General features: G+C 37.4%; 1 protein-coding gene across 1 annotated transcript in view; it reads right to left on the bottom strand.

The window, feature by feature from the left end:
* Positions 1-16,065, bottom strand: part of NSMAF (neutral sphingomyelinase activation associated factor) — an 88,874-nt gene that overhangs the window by 41,742 nt on the left and 31,067 nt on the right. The window contains exons 9-16 of the mRNA XM_042780761.1: positions 10,417-10,546; positions 7,674-7,745; positions 5,648-5,756; positions 4,657-4,683; positions 3,273-3,449; positions 2,130-2,209; positions 502-592; positions 341-404 (exon numbers count right to left, since the gene is read on the bottom strand). Of these exons, the coding sequence (XP_042636695.1) occupies positions 341-404; positions 502-592; positions 2,130-2,209; positions 3,273-3,449; positions 4,657-4,683; positions 5,648-5,756; positions 7,674-7,745; positions 10,417-10,546 (750 nt within the window). The remainder of the gene's footprint in view (positions 1-340; positions 405-501; positions 593-2,129; positions 2,210-3,272; positions 3,450-4,656; positions 4,684-5,647; positions 5,757-7,673; positions 7,746-10,416; positions 10,547-16,065) is intronic.

The raw sequence follows: 16,065 nt of genomic DNA, 5'->3' as shown, positions 1-16,065 counted from the left end.
TGTCAGGGTCACTCAGTTCGCTGTCAGACCGCAGCTCCGTAGGTCTCCTTTTTTTTTGGTATTTTCACGCAAATTCTTCTGCTAGCTGGGGTTTAGTCCAAATCTGCATCCTTTCCTTCAAGGCCCAGGGGTCCAAGATTATCCTCTGTGTCTGTATTCATTGGTTTCCCTTTTCTTTGTTGAAGAGGGTCTGTGCAATCCTTCTGCCTAGTCCGCCATCTTGCCCCGCCTCTCCAAGATTCTACATTATTCTTTATATCTAGTTTTCTGACATACATATATTACATATATATAACTAGAAAAAGTTTTAAAATCATAAGCAAGGTATTTTATAACAAACCTGTTAAACATTCTATCTGCATTATCAAATCTTCCATTCTGTAAACACAGCATATACTCTGGTGCTAGAGGAAAAAAAAAAAAAAATCAGTCACATTATATGTTAACTTAAGAATCCAAATGAAAGAACCTTTTATTGGGGTTAATGGTAAAGAATCTTACCAATCCTAACAAGATAAAACAGCACATAACCTGGAGAAGAGTAGTGACTTCCATACATGAATTTTGGATCTGGCATTTCCCGGTAGCGTGTCTACAAAATACGAAAGACAAAAAAGCACTGCTTGATATTGGTTTAGGTAATAAAAGTCTAAAACAAATCATGGCAGGGATATATTATACTCTTTAATTTCTCTCTTAAACAGGAAAAGGAGAAGATAAAAAGAGGAAAACAATCTGTGAATAAACATAGTATTCCTATGTAAGTATCTTGGTTTTCTTGGCTTAGTGTTAACAATGTGGGGGCTTATTGAATAGAACTTATTTTATGCATCTCTTATGCAATTTACCACAGAGCACCTTCATAAAAATAAGCCAGTGGATTGTAAATTAGGTCACCCTTCTACTCCCTGACCAAAAATAAAAACCAAACCCACGGCCATCGAGTCGATTCAACTCATAGTGATCCCCACTGTGTTTCCAAGGCTATAAATCTTTATTGAAGTAGATCACCCCATCTTCCTTCTGCAGAGCAGCTGGCAAGTTTAAACCACTGACCTTCTGGTTAGCAGCCAAATACCTTATCTGCTACACCACCAGAGCTCATTCTACTTCCTGAGGTGTATACAAAAAATACAAAATATGAGCCGCTACATTAACAGGGGAGGGAATCAACACAAATACAATCCCCAAAATGTGAAGATTAATTAAATTCCCATTTTCCTCTTTCTCTACTATCTCTGACATCAGTCGCCCATGCAGCACTCTCTCTATGCCCCTAGTCATCCAGAACTGGGTCAGAGCTCACAAGTTAAAAGTACACTGTCCCTCAGACTGCCAAACAGACCAATGCAAGCCACAAACTCAAGATTTCACATGACATCCTTACTTCTTCTGACTTGCTAACCACAATTTCAGGGTTTTCCCACTATTCCTTCATGATGCAAGCTGCAAGCTCCAGTGTCTCCCCTGGGCTCCCTCTTTGTTCATTCCCACACTCCCTTGGGTTTGATAATTCTCTAGAATAACTTATAAACTCACAGAAAGTACTATACTTATGATTGCATATTTATCATAGCAAAAGGATACAAATCAGGATCATTATAGGCAAGAGATGGCATGGGCAAGGTTTGGGAGGGTTCCCAACATAGAGCTTCCATATCCCAAAGAGGGTTCATCACTCTCCTTTCACCAACTAGGAAGCTCTGGGAGGCTCTGTATTCAGCACCTTTATAGGCTTCACTACATAGTCATGATTGAGACCTCACTGCATATACATGATAGATTAGATCATGCTCCTGAAGCAAGTTATCAGGCTACCAGGTGGTCTTTCTGGTCAGTCTGGCCAGCACCTATTCATTAGCACAAATCCTCAGGTGTGGTCTGGAAGTTTTAGATAACAAAGGTATCTCAATTATTCAGGAAATTCCAAGGGGTATCTCTCAAGAGCCAAGGATAAAGGCTAAATTTTCAAATTTTTTGTAAAGTGATCCATTACCACCACATAGAAGCTAAAGGAGAAAACTATTATGCAGGCCCTTCAGTCACTTGCCTCTGTCTTAGAAATATCAGAGCATGGCTCATGAAGCCAAAAGAGCTTAGAAGCCAAGAGTTCAAAGCGCACCACATACCAGTAGTCTCTCCAGTCGTTCCTTATTTAGGGCTCCAATTGGCTTACTAAGATCCCGGAAGGTTCTTGGATTTGACAAGTCTACAAAAGCAAAGAAATACATAATTCCAGCTTGTACCTAGTATCATGACCCTCCTAAAATGACTCACATACACACACTTATTTTACTTATTTCTATAAAATAGTTTTTTAAAAATTGAGATAGGTCCCTAAGAATTACAGTATTTCCACTGGTTATTTATATGTCTATAAAGAAAAGGTTAAAAACTTTCTGAGTTATAAATTAGCAACACCAATTCAACAGTAATATCTCTAATTTGAAAATACCCTGAATACTGACTTAAAAAAAAATTTGTAAGACAAACTATTTTCCAATAAAATAGCAAAAAATAAATTTTAACAGCCATTATTCGTCTATCGGGATTTATTTTCTAAGTATGAATATACTAAATATTATCATTCTGTGATATAAGCATAATTTTACAATCAGGGGACCCGAATATATCAGAGAAATAAATTCTCAGAATCCTAGTAAGTCTTTTTTATCTCCTTCAAATACAAGGGTTTGATTCAGTGAACTGTCAAAAGGAATGTACTCTTAATAATATGTAACTCTAAAAGATTACAAAATAAAATTATAACATTTTTGTTAAAACAGAGAAGTTAAAATGGTTCTCTCTCAACAATGTGATTATGGATGATTTTTAGTTCTGTTTGATTATTTCAGTATTACTTTTGGTTAGCACATTTTCTAATGTAATTTTTAAAATAATATGATAAATTGAGTCCTATTTTTCAAGGTGAGAAATTTAAATGTTTCAAAGCAGGGCACTTTTAGGTAATAATGGTAACACTGTATTAGAATCAAGTGCATACTTTCTGCATGTGTCCTTAAAGAAGTGTGAAAGTACTGCTGTAAAATTTTAAAAAATTAGGAGATGTTGGAGAAAATGTACAATATACAATACTTATGTAACATATCCAGTATCTTGGAATGGAGATGGGAATTTTTAGTAATCAAATGGGTTCTAATTTATTCACAAATCACATCAGGACTCTAGAAACTAATTTATTCTGTCCTTTAAAACCAATAAAGATGATCACTCCAAACTCAGCTTTGTCAGAATTCATGTGCGGCTTTTACCTAGTACAGAACTGTAATAGTCATTTATTATCCAGGGAAACACAGGGTACTGGGAGAGATCATTGCAACTTCGGTCTGCCAGGTTGTTGAGGTGCAGCAGGTACTGGTAGTTAGAGAGGTATCCTCGCTGCCACTGTAGCATGTAGCTCTCAGCAGTGTGCTCGGCCACGTGGTGCTCTGAAAGAAAAAAGGGACCACAAAGTCAGCGGCTTAACTCTGCAAATAGTTTGCTAATTTTTAATTAGCATCTGAAACCTAGATGCTTTAGATATAAATTGTTCAATGCATTTTTAAAAAAACACATTTGACGAAAAGGAAAAGTAGTGACTTGTTTTCACCCATGTCAATGGTTCCATTAAATATGAACATCTCTAAGATACAAGATAGAAAATTATTAAATATACTGAATTATTATTCAATTCCCAAAATGACATAGCCTAAACATATATCAAAATATGGGACAAATAAACATTTACATGGTAATACATAATATATACTATATTATATACAGTCTAAAATACAGCTAAAGAAAATACTTCCAAATGTGTTTGAGTCTTACTGCCTTTAACAAACTATGGCCATCTATGAAAGCTTATTGTCTCGATTTTCTTTATAAAATCAAAACAAAACAATCACTTAGTTTTCTTTTAGATCTGGAAAAGGTAAAAAAACAAACTCACTGCCACTGAATCGATTCTGACTCATGTCGACCACCACTGGGTTTCTAAGGCTGTAAATCTTTACAGAAGCAGAATGCCTCATCTTTCTTCCGTGGAGCAGTGGTGGGCTCAAACTCTGACCTTCTGTTTAGAAGCCAGATGCCTTAAGCACCACACTACCAGAGGTCCTTACAAGAGGTATACTACTTCTAATTCATCATAAATACATATTATTTATACATGTGAGAAATAAGGAAAATAAAAGAAACTATTACATGAGAAATAGGTATTTGGCAGGAAGGATAAATTTCTCAAATTAGAAGAACCAGCAAGGTCATTCCCAGAAATAGCTCAGTAAAATTGGAATCCCATGTAACATGGCACCAATGATAAAACCTTCCTTTCAGGGAGAGTAAAACATGAAGTCAACAGTCCTACAAGTACATTTTCCATTTTGTTTAGAAAATTGTTTTCAGCTTTTATTGGTATCAAGCAACTTCTCTAACTCGTTTGCTGATTCAGTATTTATTCTTAACTCTTTTACCAAATTTCTTCTCTAATCAGGTACTAAAACTTTAAAGATCAAAATGCTTACTGCACTTCTTTTCTATTCTTGCAACACCACAGAAAAATTATCTTAAAAGTAATCTTCAGAATAAACTCAAAGAAAACTGACAACTTTATATTACATGGTAAGTTTTTGGAATTGAAATTTTAGGACTCACCATGAAAGTTGAGTTTTTTGTTGTGATCTTGTTATAGTTAGAAAAATAAAATTGAAAAAAAAAAAAATTAAATCAAGAAGCAGGAGATAAGAGTAAACTTGTACCAAAGCTACATTTATGCTTTAAGTTAACCTGAATAGCTTAATTAAGAAGAAAAATAGTTAACTCTAAACCTACTGTGAAATAAAATATATTTCTTATTGAAAAAAACTATTCCATCTGGAGGGCAATTTCATTTCTAAAGGAAGATGGGTTTCATTGTATCAGATAAATGATGTCACTGTATACTAGAAGAGCAAACAAAATTAAGATCATATTAATAAAATCCAACATTTTTAAAAATCACTCTATAGTCATCTGCTACCTCTGCAAAGAATAATTTAATTTAGCCATGCAGTTTCATTATGCTTACACTTGAAAAGAAAAATGTAGGTGTTCTCCTAAAGAAGGTGAGAAAATTTACACTTTCCAGGAGGACTGAAGAAACATCAATTGAAAAGAAAATCCAGTCCCCAGTGCTGTATTGAGCATGTCAGGTTCATGTGTCCCTTGTGGTTTGTTTCTTGGCTTTGTTTATAATATGACCAATTATTGCAAATATATGACTGGATATCTCACTGTTTCACATTAAAACACTGAGTCGTGGTTTTCAAAAACTAACATTAGATACGATCAAGCACAAAACAATCGATTCAATGCCTCAAAACCCACCTGATTTGGAGAGTGTTGGGATATAAAAAACATTTAAATATATTTAACAAGAGTTCTTAAAACACACAGTTCTAATGAACTGTTACCAAAATTTATTTCTATTTCCCTTAGTTTAAAAAATCTTATTTTGGTAACTATAGTTACTGATGAGAAGACATAAGTAGAATCACAGAGAGGCGACTCCAGAGATTATATTTTTCTTCTTTTAGCTCCTATCCTGGTTACTAAGGAGTTGAACAACTTTTACAAGAACAGATATGATGAAGGGTGATAGCCAAACCTAGATACGTGGCAATATAGTAATACAGGTCATCTCTATCTTGAGGTTCATAGAACTTTAAGTAGATGTCAGAACACAGATCATCTTCCGTACAAAATACTTCCAAGCCCTATAAATTCAGAAAGAAAGCAATAAATCAAACAGCACTCGCATTCACCTTTCAATCCCCAGGAAAGCTACATTAAGAGCTAAAGCGTTTCAATTAAACATTTATATTTCTGATTTGCCAAGCTCAACTACCTATTTTCCAGCTAGATTTGATTTACTTATAGGTATATTTTAAACTACCTGTGAACAAGACATGTATTTCAGCCAGACTCTGTAAAGTCCTCTTTGTTATTGAATATTTTTAATAATAGCTTTGGAGAACTTACAATTTTGAAATTCAAAATTAGCTGATGCATGTCTTATCTTTCCTCCAAACAAAAACATTTTGTTTTTTATGAATTAACTCATAATTAGGCAAGTGTAACAAATTTATAATGAATAACCCATTCAGTTGTTAAATTCTGATTATTTTTAAGGAAAATAAGCTTAAAAAAAAAAGCTTTTGTGAATGTTGTGTTGTTAAGGCCAAGACAGGACAGAAACAGACAAAGAAAAGATGAAAGCACAGAGCTGCTCTTTAGTTCAAATATAGGTTTTCACCATTCACTAGAGAGGGAACTTAGGTAAGTTAACTCTTTGAGTCTTAATTCCTTTACCTGTAAAATACAGTATCATCATCTACTTCACAGGGGTTGTGATGACAAATAAAGTGCCTGGTGTGTGTTGTTGTTGTTGTTATGTGCCATCGATCTGGACCCGACTCTTAACGACCCTTCCTTGGGTTTCTGAGGTAGTATCACTACGGAAGTAGATTGCCCAACCTTCCTTCCGAGGAGCAGCTGGTGGGTTTGCAGCCCCACCAAGCGGCTGCTTGGTTAGCAGTCAAGCGCCTTAGGCACTATGCTACCAGACTGTAGAAGGCATTTATTTAAACATGTTAATTTCTTCTCTTTTGCTGACTGCATCTCAGTACCAAAAAAAGATTCTTACAGTTTCTTTCTCCCTGATCCTCTCTATTAGCACTAGGAACAGAACGTCACCTTTTAAATAAAAACAGGCAATAAAACAGTTATAGTGCACAAATTTAAAACATAAAAAATGAGATGCTTAAAATTTTACAATGTGTTTATAGTAACACCAAGTTACTGGCTAATCCTCAATGGAGAAAAAATAAATTTATATTGATGTTTAATACTATGAAATCATACCTTTTGTGGAGGTTTGTTTCTAAAGTAAGTATGCAGGACCAACATAAATATGATCATCTGCTTATTCAGGGGACTGGTGGAAGAAAGGAGTGCTGGTAGCATAGTGCCTAAAGCATTTGACTGCTATCTAGAAGGCTGGCAGTTCAAACCCACCAGCCACTCTGCAGAAGGACGATCGGGCAACCTATTTCCACAAAGATTTACCATCTCAGAAACCCAAAGGGGGTCCCTATGAGTCAGAATCCACTCGATGGCAGTGAGTTTGGTTTTAGTTTTAGCTTGATGGAAGAACTGTTCATATGATTTAAATGCTAAGGCCAAAAATTGAATCAATCTAAGCTAGCTACCTGTGATTAGACTACAGTTCTGTGTCATTATCTTCCAATTTTGCTTTGTGATCTCAGTGCTGTGAGTGGGGTGGTGGCAAGTAGTACCACACTGGTTCTACATCTTTCTAGTACCAGGCTCTAAACTCGAACAATACACAAATGAGAAATTCGAACGCACCCTAGCCCTCTTGCTCTGAAAGCAAAAAACATTTTCACAGTGACCTTTCTCATCAAGAGGACGGAGTTATTCCTTCATAAATGTCTACCTTATCAAAAAAAAAAAAAAAAAAAAAGCAGCCAGAATCAGAGTCTGTTTGCTTACACCACAGCATTGGTACTCTTTTCAATATGCCCTGGGTACCTATGAGTCAATATCCTATGGCTGAACTGAAAATAAGACAATCATTCAACTAGAAGAACTGACATTTCACTTAAACTCACCAAAGGCATGAGGCCATGCCTCCTTTTGTAAATGCGGCGGACATCCTGGAGTGTTATCTGGACCACAGGCTTCTATAAAAAAAGGAAAAAAGTCTCTAATATCAACATGCTGCCACAATTAGTAGCTGTTCTTTAGTATCAGAAATGAAAAAGTGACCAAATCTTGCCTTCCCAGTGTGTTATAAGTTAACACTTGAGAAAGGAGAGCCAGGAAAAGGCACATTCTGGTTGCACATTCTGGTTTGCCAAGCTTCACAACCTTTATCACCTTGGCAAGTTTCTGCCACCCCTCAAAATTATCACACAATCACCTATCTTTCAGGTTACTGCAAGGCTAGTGAGTGATAAGGAATATTAAATGCTTTGTAGAGATAACTCTCAGGATTTTTTCTATCTTTCACAGACCAATGATTTGCTTAGTACCAAAACAATTTTTCCCTACCAAAATCCAACCATATCTCCTTAAAGAGCTCTGGCAAAACAGTGCATAAGGCATTTGGCCGCTAACCAGAAGGCTTGGGTTCAAACCCACCAGCTGCTCCACAAGAAGATGAGGCAAATCTACTTCTGTAAAGATTTATAGCCCAATGGCGGTCTCTATGAGTTGGAATAGACTTGATGGCAGCAGTGTTTTTTTTTTTTGGGGGGGGGAGGACCTTATCTCCTTAGAAATTACAATGTATTAAGGGTCATAAACACCTGTAATATAGAGTCTCTAAACCTTTCCTTTATCTATGAGAAGGAAAAATTGGTTTTTCTACAGCCTTAAAGGGTACTCTGGCGGTGTGGTGCCTAAGGCACTTGACTGCTAACCAGAAGGCTGGTGGTTCAAACCCACCAGCCACTCCTCAGAAGGAAGACTGGGAAATCTACTTCCATAGAGATACCGCCTTGGAAACCCAAGGAGGGGTCACTCTGAGTCGGAATCCACTTGATGGCAGTGAGTTTGGTTTTGACAGCCTTAAAACATTAGTAAGAGAGGAACAGGATTAGAAAAGCATTGAATTTGGCTAAAAACAATGTTTACATATTTGCCCTCCTCAGTGGGAATGATTGGAAGCACCAGCAGAGACCGGGCTGTCCAGCTGTAGAAAGTACCCTACAGACCCCAAGTCAGATATTGGGACTGCTGGTTAAGGATCCTGGCCCAGAGATCTGGTAATGCGCTAAACATTCATACTGTGGACCCTGATGCTTGGCACATGCTCAGACACTTTCCAAAAGTTTTTGACCCAAGCTATGTAGTGGCCAAGCCCCTTCACTTCACCACTAGAGAATGTCCATCCAGTGAGATATGTTACATACACTGGGGGAGGACTTGGAGAGTCTGCCCTACCACCTAGTGCTTACAATAATAACAGCATAATTTTTCACTTAGAAAAGTATGAGATGTTTTAGGTACATATTATGACAAGCCTAGAGAATTTCCAGAGTGTAGCAGAAAACACTGACTTTTTTTTTTAGCTGCCCGGCCAAGTGGCTGACTGCTACTATCAGAATGTGTTAGGCATTCTGTTCTATTAACTAACCACTCTAAATAGGGCCTGATTGAGACAAGCTACAAACCTTCACAGTTTTAGGGTAAAAATCTAAGGTAATCTTACTTTCTGGACTAAGAAGTCTGAAACAAAAATAAGCAAATGAACAAAAACAGTTACCACTGAGTAGACTCCAAATCATAGCAATGCCGTATGTGTCAGAGTAGAGCTGAGCTCCCAGGTTTTCAAGACTGTGACTTTTCAGAAGCAGATCACCAGGCCTTTCTTCTGAGACACCTCTGGGTGGGTTTGAACCACCAACCTCTCAGACAGTAGCCAAACACTTAACTCTTTGTGCCACATTGCAAAAGAGAAGACTGTTTCCACAATCAGAGTAGAAGCTCTGCTACTGGGCCAGATTCTGTATCTCGGCATGCCCCTCTGTACTACATAATACTTCCTTGGGAAAGATGGAGATCTTATGATTTGGTTTGTGATGGAGGAGAACTGAGAGATACTATTGTGTATATACATATAAATATACACATGCAAAAAAAAAAAAAAAATTCCTCCATTTCCTGGTCCAGAGTGCTTCCTGATAAAAGTATAAACCTCTACTGACTCCTAAAATCAGGATGGGCATGATTTTGTTTTTATAACACTGAGAACAAGTGTCCTAAAATGACAGAAAATGGGTCAGAGGTGCTCAAACTCAGGTAGATGGGTGTGCCAGGATAATGCAGGGAGCCTGTAATACATACGTACAAGGAGCTCTGGTGGCGTAGTGCCTAAGGCATCTGATTGCTAACCAAAAGGCTTGTGGTTCAAACCCACTAGCCACTCCACGGAAGGAAGGGTGGGCAATCAACTTCTGTAGTGATACCGCCTCAGAAACCCAAGGAGGGGTCGCTATGAGTCGGAGACGACTTGATGGCACATGACGACAACAACTATAGGAGCTCTGATGGAATAATGCCTAAGGCATTTGACTGCTAACCAGAAGGCTGGCGGTTCAAACCCACCAGCCACTCCTCGAAAGGAAGGTTGGGCAGTCTACTTCTGTAGTGAAACCACCTCAGAAACCCAGGAAGGGATTGCAATGAGTCGGATCCGACTCAACAGCAATGGGTAGTAACACACAAGATGCTGGGGGCAGGGAGAGCAGATGATTTTGAGGATTCCATAAAGTTGTGGGAAAGAGAGCTTAAAAGTGACCACTCAGTGCTGAAGTAGCTCCTCAGCAGGACTCTGCAGTCAGTTCTTACCGGGTGCCCATTCAGAGGCTGGAAATACAGATTTGCATCTGTGATGCACACGTGCCCAGGGTTGGTCACCAGAGGCGTTACCATCTCTGCTTTACACTCCATGTGCAGCTTTTCAGAAACACTTTGGAATCTGAGGATATATTTTTCAGCAAAAGCAAGAAAAATTAGAAATCAGTCTAAGTCAATTCTCTTTCTGCTTTACTAATTAAAAATTTTTACAGTGGAAATAACCAAATCATCAGTATTTTATGGCAATTAGTTAGTTAACTAGCTGTGTTAAATAAAAACTGCTCCTATAGATAATAACAGGATAAAAACAATTAGGGGATAGATGTCCACATGCAGTTAAGATATACTCCCACAAAGCCTATGGGTCAAAGAGCAATTTACTAAAGAAATTACAAAATATCTTATAATAAACAATGAAAACATGATATAGTATATATTTGTGGGATACAAAGCTTGTGGAACATTTCATTTGCAAAGTTTTCTTTAAAACCAAATTTTTAATTATTTATATCACAAATGATCTAAAACCAGTGATCTCAGCTTTCTTCTTAAGAAGCCAGGAAAGGAACAAACTAAACCCAAAGCAGAAGAAGAAAATTATAAAAAACAGAAATCAATTTCATAGAAAATGGAAAAAAAAACAGAGAAAAATCCACAAAGCAGATACTTGTAAAGGTTAATAAGAATGATAAATACATGGTAACACTGATAAAGAAGAAAGGAGGGAAAGCATATAAATATAAGGAATTAACAAACTTCTACAGACACTAAAAGGTTGTTAATGATAGACAAGAGCATGAAAAGATGGTCTATGTGACTGTTGCATCTGTCTGTCAACTTGGCTGGACCACAATTCTGTGTGCTTTAAGCAATTGTGATGTGGGCTATTCCCATGATGGGATCAGATGTATATGTTTTGAGCAGCCAATCCATTGAAAGGGAGATCCCCTAGTGATATGGCCTGCTTCCAATATATTTATGGACATCCTGGGAAAAGAGATACTTTTCTGTGGATTGGGATCCTGTTGTGCTGCCTACAACTGTCCGTGAGTGAACAATCCACCAATCGGCCTGGAGATCTTGGATTCGTCATTCGTTGGACCTTGAGCTCCTCAGTTCCTGCAGCTGTGTGAGTTGCCAGCTTCTATAAGTGTGTGAGCCGTTTTCCTAAGACAAATTTCTCTTTTTCTATATGTATATATAAGCTTTACTGGTTTTGCTTCTCTAGAGAACATAGCCTAACACAGTTATCATCATTAGTTGTTATGGAAAATGGAAATGCAAACCAAAACCACAATGCCATACACCATTTCACATCTGCTAGAATAGTTATTTACAAAAAAAAAAAAGACAGAAAGAAAAGAACAAGTATTGATAAGGATATGAAGAAATTGGAACTTATACACTGCTGGTGGGCATGAAAAATGGTGTAGCCATTATGGAAAATAGTCTGGTAATTCCTCAAAAAGTAATACATAGAATTAACACATGATCCAGCAATTCTACACCTAGGTATATAGCAAAAAGAATCAAACAAACACTTGTATATGAATGTTCAGAGCAGTATTATTCACAGTAGCCAGAAAAGATAGAAATAACCCAAGTGTCAGCAGGTGAATGAATAAACAAAATGTGATATTTCTATATATACAATAGAATATTACTCAATCATAAAAAAAGAATGAAATACTGCTGCATTCTACAATGTGGCTAAATCTCAAAAAACATTATGCTAGATAAGCCAGATACAAAATGTCATATATTACTGTCATCAAGAGAGAAGAAGCAGGAGTGGAGCATGTCCTTGGTCCCGAGATTCCTGTGCTGAGACAGAGAAATGGTAGCAAGAGACTGTCATGAGACAGTGGCAGGTTTGCTGGAACACAAGCAAGAAAGGTGAGTGAGTGCCATTGGGCAGGATGGTTGCTGACAGAGTGGTATGCACCTAGGTGAACCTACTGACAGAAATAAAAGAGCTCTACAACACTTGCCTGAGCAGGGTGGAGGCCAAGCCAAAGGAACAAGGGCCAAAGAGAGGGATGTCTTTGGACATGGCTGAGGGAAAGCTGTACTGATCAAAGAATTGTGTCCTGAGTGTTTCAGAACCTAAACTGTAACTTGTTATTTCCCTAATAAACCTTATAATCATGAGTATTGTCTGTAAGTTCTGTGTGACCACTGCAATGAATTTTCAAATCCAGCAGAGAAGTACAGTGCCATTGGAAGGACAGGAAGGATGGCTGGAGTCAGAACTGACAAAAAGCTTGGATGGTGGTAGCGTGTCTGACTTTTGTTCATAGGAATCAGCTTTGGGTTGCTGATGGTGATCTTCTCTACTCCCTCATGAAGTTAGAGGAGGTCAGAGGACACCACCCCATGCCCTTTTTGCATATATACATATTACTCAGCCATAAAAAAGCAATTAAGTACTGCCACGTGCTACACTGTGGATAAATCTCAAAAATATTATGCTAGAGTTCTGGTAAGATGGCAGAACAGGCAGAAAGACTGCACAGACCCTCTTCAACAATGTAAAGGGGAACCAACTAACACATATACAGAACATAATCCTGGAGCCCTGAGCTTTGAAGGGAAGGATATAGAAGTGAAAGAAGCAGACTAAACTCCAACTAGTAGAAGAATTTGCATGAAAATACCAAAAGAGGAGCTGCAGTCTGACAGTGATCCTGACGGCACAGACAGCTTAGATACTGTCAAGTGGTGTTAGTACCTAAGAATTACCCTAAAAATCAGCCCTGCTAGCCAGGGGCTGCCTAGAGGACTGCATTGGTGTCTGTTGAATAAAAGGTAAACTAGCAAAGAGGAAGGCGACCTGAGCTGTGGACTTTTGCCTGTCCAGAGGGCACAGCCATTCTGAATGTTTACAAGTAGTTTGACCATTTTGGATATTTAAAGCAACAGGGTTCTCCCAGATTCCAGGGACTTAAGGTTCCACTTGCTGGGAACCACAAGGAAATTCCAGATGCCAACGATTGGAAGGGTGTGATACTCCCCTTGTTACTCTTATACTCCACACCCTCTTGGTGAACAGAGGTGCGGCCATCCTCACACTCAACCACCTCCTGACCCAGCAGGAATTCCAACCAGTCTGTGTGCTCGGAAGGAGCCTGGGAGCCCCATCCCACCCTGCCCAGATTTTTTTTAGTTTGTTTGTTTTTGTCTGTTTAATAATAATTATCATCATTATTATTACTGCCCTTTTTATTATTATTCTTTATTTTTCTCTTCCCAGACTGTGTAGTTTCAGAACTTCTAAATACTGAGGACGTCAAGAGAGTTGCAAGACAGAACGGACTGTTCTAAACTCAGGAAGGAAATTACATATAACAGGGGAACCTCAAAGAAAAATAGTAAATCTTCACATCACAATAAAAAAGAAAACAAGCAAAAATATTCAGCAAATACTAAAACAACAGCAACAAAGGAAATGATAAGATGATTCATAAACATAATGAGCTCAGCACAGACAATAACATGGAACAAAGAACCACAGGATACCATGAAAAAACACATTAAAAAAATGACAGCAACTAAGTCATACTTGTCAATAAGAACACTAAATGTTAATGGATTAAATGCACCACTCGAGAGACGGAGAGTTGCAGATTGAATAAAAAAACTAAAACCATCAATATGCTGTCTAAAAGAGACACACAAAGACAAAAATAGACTAAAAATCAAAGGCTGGAAAAAAATATATCAAGCAAATGGTAACCGTAAAAGAGCAGGAGTGATAATACTAATTTCTGATCAAATTGACTTTAAGACAAAAACCATCATGTTGTTGTTGTTGTTATTGTTACGTGCCCTTGAGTCAGACGTGACTCACAGCGACCCCCCCCTGGGTTTCCAAAGTGGTATCACTATGGAAGTAGATTGCCAAACCTTCCTTCTGAAGAGTGGCTGGAGGGTTTGAACTGCCAGCCTCTGGTTAGCAGTCAAGTGCCTTAGGCACTATGCTACCAGAGCTCCCAAAAACCACCATACAAGACATTATATAATGATTAAAGAATCAGCTGAACAAGAAGATATAACCATAATAAATATCTATGGACCCAACAAAAGAGCCCCAAAATACATAAATCAGACTTTAAGAGAGTTGAAAAGGCAAGTAGATGACTCCACAGTCATAGTGGGAGACTTTAATACACCACTTCCAATGAAAGATAGAACAACTGGAAAGAAGCTCAACAAAGATGCAGAAGAGCTAAACTAGACAATCTACCAACTTGATCTTATAGACATCTACAGAGCATTTCACCCAACAAAAGCACAATACACATTCTTTTCTAGTGCATATGGAATGTTCTCTAGGATAGGCCATATGTTAGGGCATAAAGCAAGCCTTAATAAATTTAAAAACATTGAAATACTGCAAAGCATCTTCTCAGATCATAATGCTATCAAATTAGAAATCAACAACAGGAAGATCAATGGAAAAAGACCAAACATATGGAAACTGAACAACACCCTCTTTAAGAAACACTGGGTAATAGAAGAAATAAAAAATGAAATCCAAAAATTCCTTGAATCAAATGAGAATGAAAATACAATATACCAAAATCTTTGGGACACAACAATATCAGTGATCTGAGACCAATTTCTACCAATAAATGCATGCATCAAAAAAGAAGAAAGAACCAAAATCAATACTTTAAGTCAACATCTCTAACAATTAGAAAAAAAACAGCAAGAAAAGCCTATAGCCACCAGAAGAAAGGTAGTAATAAAGATTCAGGCAGAAATTAATAAAACAGAAAATATAAAGACAATTGAAAAAAATCAACAAGACAAGAAGCTGGTTTTTGAAAAGATTAATAAAATTGACAGACCACTGGCAAATTTAACAAAGGAAAAGAGTGAGAGATAACAAGTAACATGAATAACAAATGAAATGGTTGATATCACAACAGAATCAATTGAAATATAAAGGATAATATCAGGATACTATGAAGAATTGTACTACAACAAATTTGAAAATCTGGAAGAAATGGACAGATTTCTAGAAACACACCACTTACCTCAACTAACACAGACTGATGTGGAAAAGTTGAACAGATCCATACAAAAGACCAATAACAAAAAAAGCCCTGGCCCAGATGCTTTCACTGGAAAATTCTACCAAGCATTCAGAGAAAAACTGACTCCAATCCTACTCAGATTGTTCCAAAACATAGAAAAGGATGGAATCCTCCCTAACTCATTTCATGAAGCAAGCATAAACTTGATACCAAAACCAGGCAAAGATATCACTCAAAAGGAAAACTATAGACCAATATCCCTCATGAATGTAGATACAAAGAACTTCAACAAAATCCTAGCCAATAGACTCCAACAACATTATCATTCATTATGACCAAGTGGGGTTCATATCAGGTATGCAAGGATGGTTCAACCTTAGAAAAACAATCAACGTCATCCACCACATAAATAAAACAAAGGAGAAGAACCACATCATCATATCAATCGAAGCAGAAAAGGCATTTGATAAAATCCAACACCCATTCCTGATCAAAACTTTCAGCAAAATAAGAATAAAAGGGACATTCCTCAACATAATAAAGGGCATTTATGCAAAACCAACAGCCAACATTATTCTCAATGGAGAGAGACTGAAAC

The sequence above is a fragment of the Orycteropus afer genome, unplaced genomic scaffold, assembly GCF_000298275.1.
Source record: "Orycteropus afer afer isolate SDZICR_OR568_19922 unplaced genomic scaffold, OryAfe1.0 scaffold00060, whole genome shotgun sequence".
NCBI classification, from domain to species: Eukaryota; Metazoa; Chordata; class Mammalia; order Tubulidentata; family Orycteropodidae; genus Orycteropus; species Orycteropus afer.
Note: the sequence above shows the minus strand (reverse complement) of the source record. Positions and strands in the feature narration are given on the sequence as shown.